We start from the raw sequence: 15,924 nt of genomic DNA on the forward strand, positions 1-15,924 counted from the left end.
GGTTGAAGTCAGGTGGAGCAGGTTAAATCTGAAAGAAGCTTTTGATACACTGCTTATACATGCATAATCAGGTACAGGGGGTGGTTTCTATTTAAGATGCAGCAGGGTTGCCATCGCCAGGCGTTTACTTTGTTTTTTCTACATTTAGCCCTGCTGCGGGCTAGCGGAGCTAAATATATAGCGGGACAGCCCTCGCTCATTTAGTAAGTGATCTGAGGTAAAATGAGCAGCCATCTTGTTCGCCCTCCGCTGTTCATTTCGGGGTCCTCCGGCAAGCATTTCAGGATGGAGAGCGAAGAGCGGAGAACGTCAGTTCTCCAATCTGCTCTCTGTGATCAGTGAGTCAGGAGCGCTCTACTCACAGGGTTCCCTATCTCAGCTGTCACAGGCTGCACTGAATCGAGCACAATGCAGTTGCTCAATGTTTTTTGTTGGAGAGCAGGTTCCATAAGAAGAATCTGTCGCATCCATACACTATCACATAGGGGCTTGTTGGCCCCTGTGTGATAGTGATAAAGGTAAGTGAGAAAAAAAAACCTGTAAAAAATAATAAAAGAAAAAAAGTAAACCAAACTCGACCCCGCTGCCATCTGCATGTGAATAAGCAGCACTCTCACACACAATGTGCATTAAGGGCTTGTTCCCACCATAAACAGTATCGCATCCCGGCCGGCTTCCTGCGTTCATTGGTGGGAGGGGGCGCGGCAGTGCATTGAAGTCAATGGCACCACAGCCACGCCCCTTGCCCACAGTGAGATTGCCCGCACCAGAACGCATGGCACTATTTTTTCAGATCACACTTGACCGCCCGCAGGCACTGATGTGCCACACATTCTGATGTGGGCAATTGCACGGGGGAGGGGGGGGCGTGGCTGCGGTGCCATTGACTTCAATACACCACCAGGCCCACTCCCACCCCTGAATGCAGGAAGCCAGTCGGGATGCGATACAGTGCGTTCCAGCAGCTGACCGCTCTGGAACACACTTTTTATGGTGTGAACAAGCCCTACAGAGTAAGTTCACTTTCCCAAGTCATTTTGGAAAGTGGAATTACGCGCTCAAACTGATTTGTGAAACTGACTTCCAAAATAAGCTCATATTTCATAAAAAATTTAAATCTCTTAAATACCTCAGGTTGATTTGGATATGAAAGGCTCAAAACACTCTTGTCTGTGATTGGTTTAGGATCATTAAAATTAGGTCCATAAATAGTGATGTCAGATATACCAAGGAATTTGTAAAATATGTTGTACAGCGTGTCTTCCTTTGGAGAAATCTAGATATTATGGAAATGGATATTATGAAAATCCTTATTAAAATCCATGGCAGCTTTGTCCAAGAAGATTAAGAATCTATCTCTTTAGTGTTAGATTAGAGCTACCGATCACCTTTAAAATACCCATTGAAATGTTATTTTCAGATTTGATATTCGCAAATTTAATGTTAGTGTGATATCAATATTATTTTTATACAAAGAATGGCAACACAGACATCATACCAAATTTAATCTAGCCTGGCTTGATTTAATGAATTGATTCCTCATAGTACCATGTGGTGACGGAGGGGACTGATTCCAATTTCTGCTCTCAGTTGTCAGTATTTGTTGGTATCAGAAGTAAGCTTTTGCAGCGACTTTCAAGAGAATTGTTTCTGGGCCGTGCAGGGTCCCCTTCATCAGACTCACAATGACTGCGCAGCACCGAAAGCGCTTGCACATGAGTGTCAATACTTGTCAATAAATGGACGTTTGCTGATTCCACAAGTCATAACGGTGTGCTGGTGACATCTCTAAAAATGTAATATAGGTATGACGCATTTCAAAATGGTTGTGCAAGCTATCACACACAGAATACTAACACGGTAAAGACAATAAGAAAATGTGTGCACAGTGAATTATAATGCAAGATATCACTCTGAACTTTGGAAAGCCATAATTTGTTTTAGTAAAAACACAAAACTAAGCATATGCTGATTTTCGATAGTATAGCAAATACCAGAAAATATAAGATTTTTTTTTTATCCCTGCCATAGGGAATAGATTGGAAGGTAGCTGATAGTCTTTTGTGTACTTTTTAGGCAGCCCTTGCTTTTAGTCCTATAGGTATTTTGTCAAACATATATTCCTTTTCTCATATTGTGCACCAGTGCTAGATAATTCTTGCATATCTGGTCATCTGCACCTGTTACCTGTGAATATAGCATTACAGAGAGTGCTGTTCAATTTGGCCATCAAAACAGGGAGAAGTGAATTATTAAAAAGATAAACATAAATTTATGCTTGCTCTCTGTCAGAGTTCATATCCAGAGCCAACCTTGATAGAAGATCAGAATGATTTAGACAAGTTTGCTTTAGAGATTCATAACATATGCTAGCCGGATGGAATTGAGTTATCTCTGCTCTAGAGAGTAAGTTATTGTAGCAGGAGCTGACAGAGATGAAGATAACTGAGGGAAATTCAATTACCTTTTAGTGTTTTCTTTCTAATAGGATTCTTAATGTGAAAAAGATCCTTAGATGATGCACCTCTATTGCTTAGTAAGGTCTTAAAAATATCAGTTTTCCTGCAGGGCTTTTGTTTCACCGAAAATGTAATTTTTTTTTTGTGTCGACTTGAGCACACAAAAAAAGTAATGGATTCTAGTTAGATGTGTCTTGAGATGTGTGCTTCAAATTGCTAGTGGGAGGTGGTTGGTGTAGACAGAATGTATGAAGTTAACACAGTGGCTTATGTGACTTTCAGAGCTTCATGGTTGCTTTAGCTTTATAAAAAAAAAAAAAAAAACTTGTACCCTTTCCTTTCATTTTGGGTGCTTAGCAGTGGTTGCATGCACATTTTATGAAAACCTCATTATAAAGTGCAACATACCCATTAAGTCAATGGTTATATTTGTATTTCATATTGGGAACAAAATGCATAAGCATTGGTTCTGGATTGTATTTCTGCATAGACAATATAGGCCATAGCCTCAGGCAGCAGTGTCCTAGAGGTAGCACACAGCTGCTCACACATTTTGCTTCTGATTGCCAGTATCATATTATCTGGAATTAAAACTTTCAGAATTTTGCCTTGTCAACCAGAGCAACTCAGTGTGATCTACATTGTTGCAGTTTGTCTAGTGTGCTGTGCAATTACAGTTCACCAGAATTCGTACACCAGCAACTGAACTGCTAGGATAGTAGGGTGTGTTTTAGCCCTACAATCCTAGTCTTTGGTTCTGCATGTACTGATACAGAGTGGGTAAACTGTCTGTCAGCCTAATCAAGGGATACAAAGTTGACCGCACTCCAGACATGTCATTGTGTCTCACAAAGTTATTGTGAAGAACAGCATCATACACATGCAGACAGTATAAGTAGGAATATATGTCTGTATTCCTGTTCTTCACAGAAAATTTGTGAGACACAATTACATGTCTGGAGTGCTGCTAACTTCGTATCCCTTGATCTGGTATTGGCGCGGCACCATCCAACACTATCACTTTGAACTCCCACCTATTTGACGGTGTGATAACATTTGTGTACAGTGACAAAGAAGTTATTTCCTCCTCTTTCACCACTGCATAGTCTTTGCATAGGCTGCCGAATAAAAAGTCAGTTGTGTTTATGGGCAGGATTGACTAGGGTGACCAAAAGACCAGATCCAGCACTAACACAAAGACCTATATGGAATACAAAACTCTGCAGTGTAGCTGCCAGCACCTAAAAAAAGCTGCGTGTGCTCTTTCTGTGATAATTTGATAGAAATAGAAAAAATCAGACACAAATCAAATACATATACTAAAAAGTGACACTTAAAAAATACCCTAAAAATTAATGTAAATCTAAAAACATTAAGGAATCAAGTGCATAAATATTTTTTGTAATAATGGCAATATAAATTAGTATAGTAAAGTGCAACAGTGCTGATAATCAAATATCTGCTACTGGAACAGCACCATTGAATGTAAGCATTATTTCTGTTTTTAATGGTTTTATTAAATAAATGGTATTATACTATTGGCACCTTTCTTGTTTGGTTTTTATTTGAAATCTGTCTGGGAGTACTGGAGGAGCGAAGAGAGGAGAAGAAAGTGTGTGTTAAGGTAAGGGAGGTCAGAGTTGAGCTTTAATTGATTTAACTTCTAAGCATCTACTAATAAATATCATTTCTAAGAGGATTAACCCTTTAATGGGACATAATTATAAATGTTAGTTATGCCATGTTAATGATGTTTGGAAACCTTTGTCATAAATGGATAAGTAATTGACATGTTGAATGTGGATAAAAAGTACAAGATAATTTGATTACTATAGTTAATTTGATAATCTGCCCTTTAATTGCATTGTTGTTAGTGGATATCCTAATGGTCAACAGGAACTCTGTATATTAGGCTTTTAATTGTTGTAGAGCTCTAAAGCTGGGTTAGGTCCTAGTATGCCTCATACTTATTTGAGAAGAGAAGAAAGTTTTTGTGGTAAGGGAGGCTAGAGTTTAGCTTTAATTACAGCATCTACCAATAAATATCAGATTTGGAAGGACTTAAGCTGGCCACACACTGGTAGATTTTGTTACAAATGTTTACATGAAAATCTTGTAAGAACATTCAATCCCATCAGAGACTTTCAGAATTTTGGTTCATTGTAACATTGGATTTTGAAAGTTAATGGTGTTTCTCCAGTAAAAACCCCATTCATTGCTAGAATTTAATTCAGGAAAAATTTCCTTTTATGCTCCTTTTGGTTATTTTTTTCTCAATATGGTCTAAATCGATCTTTGCATTGACCCCATTTACAATACTAAATGTGAAAGCAAACTTTTTGAAACAAAATTTTACTTGTCAGCTTAAATAGGACATATTTATAAATGTTAGTTATGTAATACATGGAGAAGTAATTGACATGTTCACAGCAGGCAAAAAGTACAAGATAATTTGATAATTTAATATTCTGATCTTTAACTGCATTGTTGTTAGTAGGTATCCTATTGCTCAACAAGAACACTGTATTTATTTTTACTTTAATATAAGATGTTTAATTGATGTAAAGCTTTGAAAAACAATCCTGGAAGCCTGGGTGATGTATCAGTAGCCTCTATGTATTATATTAATTTGACAAGCATGTCACTTACAAAAACTCTGACCTGCTTAGACTAGAAGCTTGTAATCTATTCATAACTTTGATAAACGATCTAAGTTATACAGCTGCAACACAGTCCACACAAATTCTTCCGTTTATTTTTAACTGGTCTTATTTGGGTCCAATTGTTGTTTTTTTTTTTTGCTTATGACCTATGTTATTTTTATAACAATCAAACATAATTTCCCTTTGCGTGGTAAATTATTTCAAACCGTGTAGCTACCTTTTTAGTATATTGACTTACAGTAAATCATGGTTTGGAAGCTGCAAGATAGCATATATTTGAAATCTCCCATTTTGTATCCAGTCCATTAAAACGAGAAGAAATAGGAACGATAGTTTGATAAGTGTGCTGCCTCTAGTAACCTTGATGGCTATTATCGAGAGTATGATACTATATCTATTTCATTGGCTTATACTTTCTTTTTTTTTCCTCACAGAGAAAAATCAATACTTGCAGGCATGGGATGACAGTAGCATCACTTTAGAACTGAAAATGCCTGACAGACATTGTCATTGGCTGACTTTTGTTTGCTATTGTGGCTTCAAGCTTTCATTTTTCTAGGGCTTATTCAAGCGTTTTTGTAGGATTTCCCTAGGTAGACTTTGAAAATCAGAGGTCAAGTGTACAAATAGTTCTAGGTAGACAATGTCGGCTTCATTTTGGAGTGTTCTGTTACACTGGCAGCTCGGTAACATTGTCTTCTTGGCAATATGGGGCATCTGATTGGATGTCTAATGTAACATATTGAATATGCTATATTCAGTGTAGATTGATTTGTATTAGTATTTTTCCCTTGAGCCACTGTAAAACAAAGCTACACATCAAGTTTTCATATGTCTGTTATCTGCTATTCTGTAATTTTTTTGTTCTCTTATCTATAGTAGATTACTATTCATATGAATTGGATAATCTTCCCGTTATGTTTGATCTCGTTCTTGTAATTTGAAGTGGTGCTTCAACAACATGGTAATATAAATGACACAAAACAAGGGGTCTGTAAATGTATATTCAGGCTAACTGCCTTCTGAATTATTTACAACGAATTTATCTGGCACTGCTGCTTTAATGCCTTCAGATCATTAAATCAGTAGTCCATGTTCAGGGAAAATACATTATCACTCTGATAGAAGTGGAAACACTGCAGTTCCTTCTGAGCTGGGTGTAAGATATATAACCTATATGTGTACGTCGTGCTGGCCAAAACAAACCATCCTCATTATTCAGAACTAAACACTTGGGGAAGTATGAAAAATATAAAGTGTAACTAAAGGCAAAATGTTTTCTCTCTTGCTCATTGAAGGACACAGTTCTGCTTTAGATTATCACGTACTGGGTTTTTTTACCCTGCTTTGGCACTGCTTTGGGATATTCAGTAGGTGATGATCTAAAATTAAACTGTGTCTGCCAATGAGCGAAAGAGAAAAATAGTATTTTTGTACTCACCGTAAAATCTTTTTCTCTGCGTTCATTTGAGGACAAAGCACCCACCCTCTGGCTCTGCTGCTGCCTGTGTATTTAAATGTTTTGTTTTTGCACTGCTGTGGGATATCTTTGTGGGATTTTTTTTGTGTGCCTCGTATCCTATTCCTGCAGGGGGCAATACTATGGCAGATGAGGTTTAATGTCGATAAATGCAAAGTAATGTACTTTGGACATAAAAATAAACAAATAGGCTATACAATCATGGGTATGCCGCTAGGGAAGTCAGAAATAGAAAAAGATTTGGGGGTCATTGTAGACCACGAACTGAATGGTAGCTTGCAGTGCCAAGCTGCGGTAAAGAAAGCTAGCAGGGTCTTGTCCTGTATTAAGAAGGGGATGTATTGCAGGGACAAGTCTATAATTGTGCCTCTATATAGATCGTTGGTTTGGCCACATCTGGAGTACGCGGTCCAGTTTTGGTCGCCGGTACTGAGAAGGGATGTCCTTGAACTGGAGAGAGTCCAGCGGAGGGCAACAAAACTAATTAGGGGAATAGGGGACCAGAGCTATGAGACAAGGCTTCTGACCTTAAACATGTTTAAGCTGGAATTAAGGGGGGATATGATTCTCATGTACAAGATGTTCAATGGTGACAGCAACATTGGCAACAAACTGTTTGAGATTAACTCCATTACAAAGACTAGAGGCCACCACCTAAAGTTGGTGGAGAAAAAATTCCAGCACAATGGGCGAAGAGGGTTCTTTGCAGTAAGAGCGGCTAAGGTCTGGAACTACTCTGGAACGTTTATGAAACATTTGGACAATTTCTTGAGGGACCGTAATATCCAGGGATACCAGTATCCCTAAGAATGAGATGATGCGTGGACCTATATGGGTTGGACTTGATGGACGTATGTCTTTATTCAACCCCAGATACTATGTAACTATGTAATACCCAGCAGATGATGATCTAAGGAAAAGCTGTGCTTTCCGGTGAATGTAGAGAAAAATATGGTGAATACTAGGGATGCACCCATAATGGTTTTTCAGTATAGAGTACAAGCACCGATTTTTTTTTTTTTTTTCTTTTTTGGTACCCACCGATACCGAATGCCATTATCGGAAGTCCCATTAGGAAACCAGGCGGCATGTAATGACTCGCTGCCTGGCTTCCTGATTAGCCAGGAAGCTGTCACAAGGTGGCCAATCCTGATTGGTCACCAAGTGACGAGGGAGCATGGAGTCAGCTACCCAGCCATTCAGGAAGCCAGGGGGTGTGTAATGTCTTCCCGCCCAGCTTCCTGATTAGCCAGAAAGCCAGCTTCATGCTCCCTGGTGACGAGGGAGCATGGTCCCAGTTTCCCGTCCAATCAGAAAGCCGGGCAGCCTGTAATGACTTGCTGCCCAGCTTTCTGATACCGGAAGTTCTGGTATCTGGAGAGGCATCGTGAGCATTTGGGCAAGTATAAGTACTTGACCAAAGTATACGTATCGGTGCATCCCTAGTGAATACCAAAAAAAATCCTATTTCAGATTTGGATAAAATGGTGGTGTGATAGAACCACTGTCAGTTTAAGGAGATTAGCTCTTTCTAATTGTTGAGATCATCGGTGTCACCAGGAATGAAAGTGAGGGTAAATCCAGAATTTTGAGTTTTCTCCAAAACAGAAATAGAGGGGAAGTCTCCCAATGAGGACAATAATTTAGGTAACAATGGTCTTGGGAGGGGATTATCCTCTCATTTCCTTTTGTCTGTACAGGAGGGGAAGTTAAGGGGAAGCTCCCTAATGAAACCTAGATGGCAAGATGGCGAAACGGACAGTAGTTTATATGCCGAGAAACCTGTTCTGTCTACTATACCTGTTAGCTATTTCAGCAATAACACAAAGTTGTGATTGAGTTAAAGTAACAAATATTGTCCAGTATGTTGGGAAACTTATTTGAGATGTTACAAATTGAAACTGCTTAGAAGTGCTGATTTATCGCTCAACCAGTTTGTTCAGCCAACAATTTTTGCAATACCTGTTGCATTAAAAAAAAAAACTTCCTCTTAGCAAATGACAACTACTCTCTAATATATTGTACATTTACCACATGGAGATTGTAAATCACACACTGAAAATGTTCACTAGGATATAGGTTCCATTTTTTGCCATTCCTGGTATGAAGGTGCAATCCAAACCTTCATAATAGAATATTCCGTGTATGATTTTAGTGCACACCCTCTAACATTCTCTTGTATGTTACAGTCAACTTTATAATTTTGATTTTCTGTTCTTGTTCATATGCACTGGTTTTACAATACCATAACTGTCGTCTCTTTTCCCCCTTTTAACTTCTAGATCTTCATTTTACATGAAATCTTTGTTTAACCCCTTCATGACTGAGGCCCTTTTTTCATTTTTTGCACACATGTTTACAGACAAAAGCAATTGGCTCCTTTTTCTCTCTTCGTAGGGATTGTAATTTAAAAAAACACGGTCTAAAATATATATTTTTTTTTAAGTTTTTTTTTTGTGTGTGTGCGTGTACTTGCAAAGCTTATATCAGGTGGTGTTTTAGCTTTCATTCTGCTGGCTTAGTGTATGCCCTGTATTTGTGGCCTAATCCAGATTCAAAATTATTACTGCCTCCGCTTAATACAGTTTGACTGTATCCAGCTTAACTTTAGCACTGTTTGTCTTTTTGGGAAGATAGTGATGGAACTGCATATATTGGTTTATCTCAATTATAACAAACAGATTTTTGGAATCTCCATTCAGGATCAGCTAATTCCTCTAGTCATATCATCGTTTTCTCAAAGTAGAATAAAACCTTTTGCTTTTGTTTTTTTGTCCATAGCACCCTGCCCCTTTAGGTGTCACTAAATCCAGTAAGTGATCATCTAAAGCAGAGCAGTGTCCTCCAATGAATATAGAGATAATGATTTTTGGTTGCTACAACAATATTTCTTTGTTTGATAACGGCATAGAACCACTGTGTGGTTAAGGATTTTCTCTTTCTGTTTTTCCTGTGTCCCCAGGAATGAAAATTCAAAAGTTTGTGTTACCACTAGATCAGTAATAAAGGGTAAGCCTTCCAATGGTGACACAAGTTCAGGAGACAGCTGTCTTAGAGGGGATTTCCCTCACACTGGAAAGATATCATCTCACTAACTGTTAAGTCAACAGAACAGGACATGAGGGGAAATCTCCCTAAAGAGACTTAGCCATACAAACCACTGTATGTGTGTTGCCATCCTATGTCTAATATGCCCAGTTAATTTACTTAATTTGAAAGATAGTGTTGAAACTGTATATGTTAGTAATTGCCAATGATATGAGCAGATTTTAGGAATATCTATTCGGGACCAGCTAATCCCTCCAGTTATTAGGTATTGTAAAAGTAGCATAAAACCTACACTCCGATGCCAAATCAAATCCATGGTGTGTTATCATTTTATGTTATTGTGGTAGTTCATGCCATATAGGAATACGATTCACAGAGGTGACTCAAGGTAACATAAAATCCTTTCATTCTGCAGTAATCTGCTAACATAAGAAAAATAATAAAACTGCAAGTGGACTATATACATTGTACTGTTGGCAAAATGTGTTGCAGATCTCCTTTTAGTCTGCACTATCTATTTCAGCAAAAAATAAACTTCTATTGTAGGAATTCCTGTAGTGTGACTAAAAGTTCTGTGCAGATTTATTAGAAAATTAGTGCAAATGGAATGAGATTTCTGGGGGAGTTGTGTGCAGTGTTTGGGTTGCTATGGTTGTAGGAAGTGACATTTGATTTATTTTTTTGGGTAATTTTAGAAAAATGATGGTGGTTGCTGAAATAGAAATGTACTATTTAAAGATGACCTTTCACAAAAACTATATTCTATTTGTTAGCCTCCTCCCGCAAAACTGCTAGTTCAAAATGTAAAAAAGAAAACAAAATAGTAAAAGTTAATTACCACTGAATTTTGCTTCTGGCCCAAGTGCCCAGGTGCCAGTATAGTCACACAGCCTTCCATTATCTTCTTGGGAAGCCTGTGGATTCCAATCTACAGGGACTGTGCTCCTGCAATTATGTATAAACAAAGCCTCGGAATGAATATGGACCATAAGTCAGAGTCAGAATTACTTTTTCTATTTTTTTTCCCCAAGTCAAGTATTTTTATACTGGGGGATAGAGGGCTAACAAATATACTTAACAGTTAGGTTTTAGTGACAGGTTATGTTAAATTATAAAATGGCATGTGTAACTATTTTTTTTTAAACTTGTGCTTTGATAGTGTCTTTCAGTCTTATGTTAAATGTTAGAGACTCTGCCATTAGAATACTGTGAGAGGCATATACAATGCCTCTCACAGTGGCATATGCCACATACAAATATTTTATGTGGCAAAATGTGAAAGGGTTGATGCAGGTAAAGGTGAAGTGTCGGGATTCATGACCCTTGCATACTGTTAGGGAACCAAGAATCGAAATGGAAACTTCAAGTGCAGGTTAAAAATAAAAGGACTTTATTGAGAATAACAATAAAAATGGCAAAAAACAATGGAGAAAGTCCAAGACGTTGTCGGCGCCAAGCCAAGGGGCCAAAGCAGGTAGTCAGCTGAAACAAGTCTGGGAATTCTGTGAACAGAATTAGCGGAAACAGTAGCTGGAGCCAGGAGATCAGTTGGCCAGAGCCAGTGTCATACATGGAGAACAAGAACAGCAGCACAGCACTTGGCAGATCTGAACACTCACAAAGACGGAGACTGAATGGACAAGTTAAAGGTTAAATAGTGAACAGGTGTTTGTATCATCACTCTGAGACAGGAATTTGCAAGCAGTTTAGCTATAGTTGCAGAATGATGATGTTTGTGGGTCTGGTCATAAGAGGGCGCCAAAGAGGAACATCAGTATCAAACATATTGCAAAATAACCCATGCACAGCCGACAGGTTTGTTGGTCTTTCACTCCGTTCAAAACCTTTATACAGGAAGTCTTCCGAGTAGCTCCTCCTGTTTGTTACCCTGTGATTCTGTTTGAATCTGGTCCTTTCTTCACTTCAAAGTTCATTCCATGAGAAAAAATTATCTCCTATTTGACACTCTCTCTTCGCTTTCAACTTCAAGATGATGTTTCTTGTAATCATCACCTCTAAAAGACGAGTGTCTGTAATCATCAACTCTAAAAGACGAGTGTCTGAACTGGTGACCTTACCCTGCAATGTACCAAATATTTTTTTGCATAAGACTTCCTTCTTGCCTAAGGTAGTTTTTACATTTCCACCCCTCATGAAAATTGTTTTCCCGTCCCTCTGTCCAGTTCACTAAAAGGAAATTTTCGTCAATTTTCTGGATGTGGTTCTTCTGTTTTTATTTCCTAAGACTTACCAGGCAGATATTCAGGCCTCTTTTGATACCAGCTTTGGGAATTAGGTTCTTTAAGTGAGACCAGTGTTCTGTCATGACTATCAATGTTTGCCTCATCTTGGGATTTTAGATTATTTTTAGTCATGATAAATAATATATCAGTTTACTATAAGCATATCTAAAGAAAATGTTTCATATATGCCAATTTAGGCAATGATCTTGCAAGCTTCTGTTTCGGTAAGTCAGATTCTTGCCCTCTTGCCATCTTTTTGTAGTAAAACATTTTTAAAGGCACATTTTATCTTTTTTTTTTTTTTATAAGTTAAGTTTTCATATGCACAATATTACTGGGCTTAATTTTATTTTATAAGGTCAAATGCAGCACTAATGTTCTTCAAAGAGACAGAGATTGATAATCGGTAAAGAATGGACCACTAATGTGATTTATATCTATAGATTTTATGTCAGGTATAAAAAGTTGCTCTTCAAATTGTAAAGACTGATCCATTAGACCATTAGGAAGCACTTGAAAGCATTTACTACCTTTCTGCTTGCCTATTTTGGAAATACGCTTATTCATATTGGTTGAATATTTGTATAGTATATTTAATATATATAGCTAGTATGTCTGTCTTTTTAAATATATTTTCAATTGCAAGTGTCCTTTCTGAAATATAGAACACTCTAAGTGTTGTGTCTTTAGCGGGATTAGTTTACTTCGTCTGGGGCACTACACTCCATGAAGGGCCTTCTCTTACTGTTTAAGCATTGCAGAAATTACAGGTGGTCCTCTGTTTACAATGGTTCAATTTGCACTGATTCATAATAGCACGCTTTTCTGGGAGTGTTGTAAATTGAAACCAAATATATAATATATGTCAATGGGAAGTGAGGAAGTTAGGTTCCAGGCCTCTCTCAAAACTGGTGAAACTGGTGTAAACTGAAACCCAGTAAGTAATGTAAGGCAGTGGAAAGTGAGGAAGTTAGGTTCCATGCCTCTCTCATTGACATATGTAACAAAATAGAGGTACATTTTATTTAAAGCTCCTTGTGTGAGCTCGTGTAGCAGCTTTAAATATAATGCATCTGTATTTTATTACCTACTACTATCAATTTTGAGCGAGATCTGGAATATAACTCCCTCGCTTCTCTTTGACTTCCATTTTACATACTGGTTTTCAATTTACATCGGTTTCTATTTACAACCAGTCCCTCAGGAACCAAACCCCAGCATAAATTGAGGGCTACCTGTACTTTTTTACATCATGTGGTTGTTGGCCCCCTAAACAACACCCAGCCCAGAACACATGGTATCCTTCTTCCTAGCATGGGTGCTCAACTGATAGCTATGCTACCACCAGTATTGCTCTGGGCATCATTTACCTGATGCAGTGCTGCTGCATGTTGAACAATATTGAGTAAATCCATTTTTTTTTTTTTGGTCATTCTGTATGAGTGGCACAAAGAATAAATCTGTCTCCTATACCCGATGCTAGGGATGTTCAGATACCAAGTACCGTACTCTGTACATGTACAGATACTTTTCCAGCTCCAGGACTAGACTAGAGACAAGTGCAAAAGTTAGGAGGCAGCTGTCATTTGTAAGGAGCATACAGAGCTCCTGGGATTTGTCCATCCCCATTTTAATGCATTATTTTTTAAAATAAATCTATATTAGGGATGCCCCGATTCCATTTTTACAAGTACTAATACTTGACTGAGTACTTACAGATACAAGTACTAATCCATTTTTGTTTATTGGCATGTGCCAGTTTTTCTAAAACAATACAGACTAATGATTTCAGGACAGTGGTGGAGTGCCAGAGCCAGGTCCCAGCTGCAACCCCTGCAACCTTGATAGTTCTCATGAAAATGCCAAGTATTGGCACTGGTATCTGGACATCCCTACCCGATACATTAGATGTGTGTAAGAGGCCTAATAAATCTGGATCAGTGGCTTTCTGTGCCCAGTTCTTCATGTGGCACAGGGTCGGTAGCTTTTAGCGCTGATACTATGGGTGGCTGATAACAACTATTATTCTTTAGATTTAATTTAGCATATGGCATAGCAAATAGAATACAATGTTTTGGAAAATGTAATAAATGCCCTTTTACATAGGGTGCCGTGATATTGGAGATTTGGGCTTCCCATGAGCAGGAGCTTAGCACTCTGTTCATGTAATGTTGCAGCTGCAATTCTTTGCTACGATGACACTTTTTGCATTAAAGATACAAAAGTACATATGGAATTCCAGAGTAGATGGACAGTTAACTCGGAAGACAAAAAAAAAGTCCCAAGCAACAGTAAATACACAAACTAAATAATGTGCACACATGTTATGTAAAATCTGATGTTTTAAGGAGGTTTTTTTTTATTTTCTTTCAGTCTCTTTGTGCACAGTATTCTGCAGACAAAAGAGAAGATGAAAAGATGTGTGACCATTTAATAAGAGCTGCTAAGTACAGAGATCATGTGACCGCAACTCAGCTTGTACAAAAAATCATCAATATTCTAACAGATAAACATGGAGCTTGGGGAAATTCATCATCAAGGTAAGATATATATACTTTTTTCACGGTACCTTTTTGATTGACTAGATACAGAGTATTACCTATTATGTTTAGTTGAACATGTGAGAGGAAAAAGGGGTAAATAGTCCACAATAGTTGTGAGATCCCAATAGGTTATTCAGATCACCATCTGTCAGTAATCAAAACACCAGCATTGGATGGTGAGACCTATTAAATCTACATCTTTTGGGAGCACATGTTCTTAGCTGATAATAAACCTGTTACAGAACAGTGCCCTCACCTTACAGTGTGTTTATAGTTTAGTAGAACATGTCTGTGTTTTCACAACACAACTTTTAGGAGGTACACTAATGGTTTGGCAAGAAACGATAGCTAAAAGTTTTTTTGAGATGTACAACAGGATATAGAACTCAGGATAACCAATCTTGGCATAATTGCGATCTATTGCTGTGTTATCTTAACAGAAGACTTTCTTTTTTTCAACTGTAATGGATATCAAGAAAGAGGTTATATTGGCTTTCAATTTTAGCTGAACAGTAAAGATTGTGTTTTCTCAATCAACTTAATATGATATAGGTAAAAATAAATAAAATATTTGGCAACATCTGTGAAATCCCAGTTATAAGCAGAAATTATGAATTCACTTTTTGCAGATGACATTCTCCTAATTTTAACTCAAACTTCCATCACCCTTCCTAACCTACACAAAGCCCTTTATCTATATTGATCACTCTAACTGCCCACATAGACTCACTAAAGGTCCTTCCAAGCCAGTTCAGAAGCTTGCTGGTCCACGCGACCATGCCTCCTCCAATGATGCCTCCTCCCCCCCTTCAGCCTGGTTGCTGCACCCCCATACTCTCACTATCATTTTTATACATGTATATAGCTCTGACATATACCACAGTACAGTACAGAAAACACTGAAACAGTCTCTGCACCAGTGGAGCTTACACTCTAATCCCCCCGCCCCCCCCGACAGTCACACACTATTATACATTTTATATTAGGGATGCACCAATGCAATGTTTTCAAGTACGAGTACCGATACTTATCCTCAAGTACTCGCTGATACCAATTACTGATACCTTTTATTTTGTGTCGTGACAGTTTTTCTAAAACAATACAGGCTAATGATTTGACAGTGGTGGTGGGCCCAATCGCATCTGGAACATCTGAGACCCTGGTAGTTTTGCCACTGATATATTATATAGCAATGCATCCTAGGTAGGTCCGCCCTGGATCACTCTAGTGCTATAAAATAAACAACAAATGAATAGAGGCACAAAACACTCATCTACACATCTGGAAATCTAACTTCCAAATCTCTAATGTCTCAAATACCTGGAAGTGAAGCTAACCCCCAACTCTCTATCTATCCATCTATATCTATCCATCTATCTATATCCATCTATCTATCTATCCATATATATATAGATATCTATATCTCTCTATCTCTCTCTCTCTCTCTCTCTCTCTCTCTCTCTATCTATATCTATATATATATATCTA

The 15,924-nt window shown here is 38.0% G+C and overlaps 1 protein-coding gene across 1 annotated transcript in view; it reads left to right on the top strand.

Moving 5' to 3' along the window:
* LOC108790936 (lipopolysaccharide-responsive and beige-like anchor protein) overlaps positions 1 to 15,924 on the top strand; it is a 493,639-nt gene that overhangs the window by 188,682 nt on the left and 289,033 nt on the right. Inside the window, exon 36 of the mRNA XM_018561299.1 lies at positions 14,267 to 14,433. Within this exon, the coding sequence (XP_018416801.1) occupies positions 14,267 to 14,433 (167 nt within the window). The remainder of the gene's footprint in view (positions 1 to 14,266; positions 14,434 to 15,924) is intronic.

The sequence above is a fragment of the Nanorana parkeri genome, unplaced genomic scaffold, assembly GCF_000935625.1.
Source record: "Nanorana parkeri isolate BGI_ZX_2015 unplaced genomic scaffold, ASM93562v1 scaffold514, whole genome shotgun sequence".
NCBI lineage: Eukaryota > Metazoa > Chordata > Amphibia > Anura > Dicroglossidae > Nanorana > Nanorana parkeri.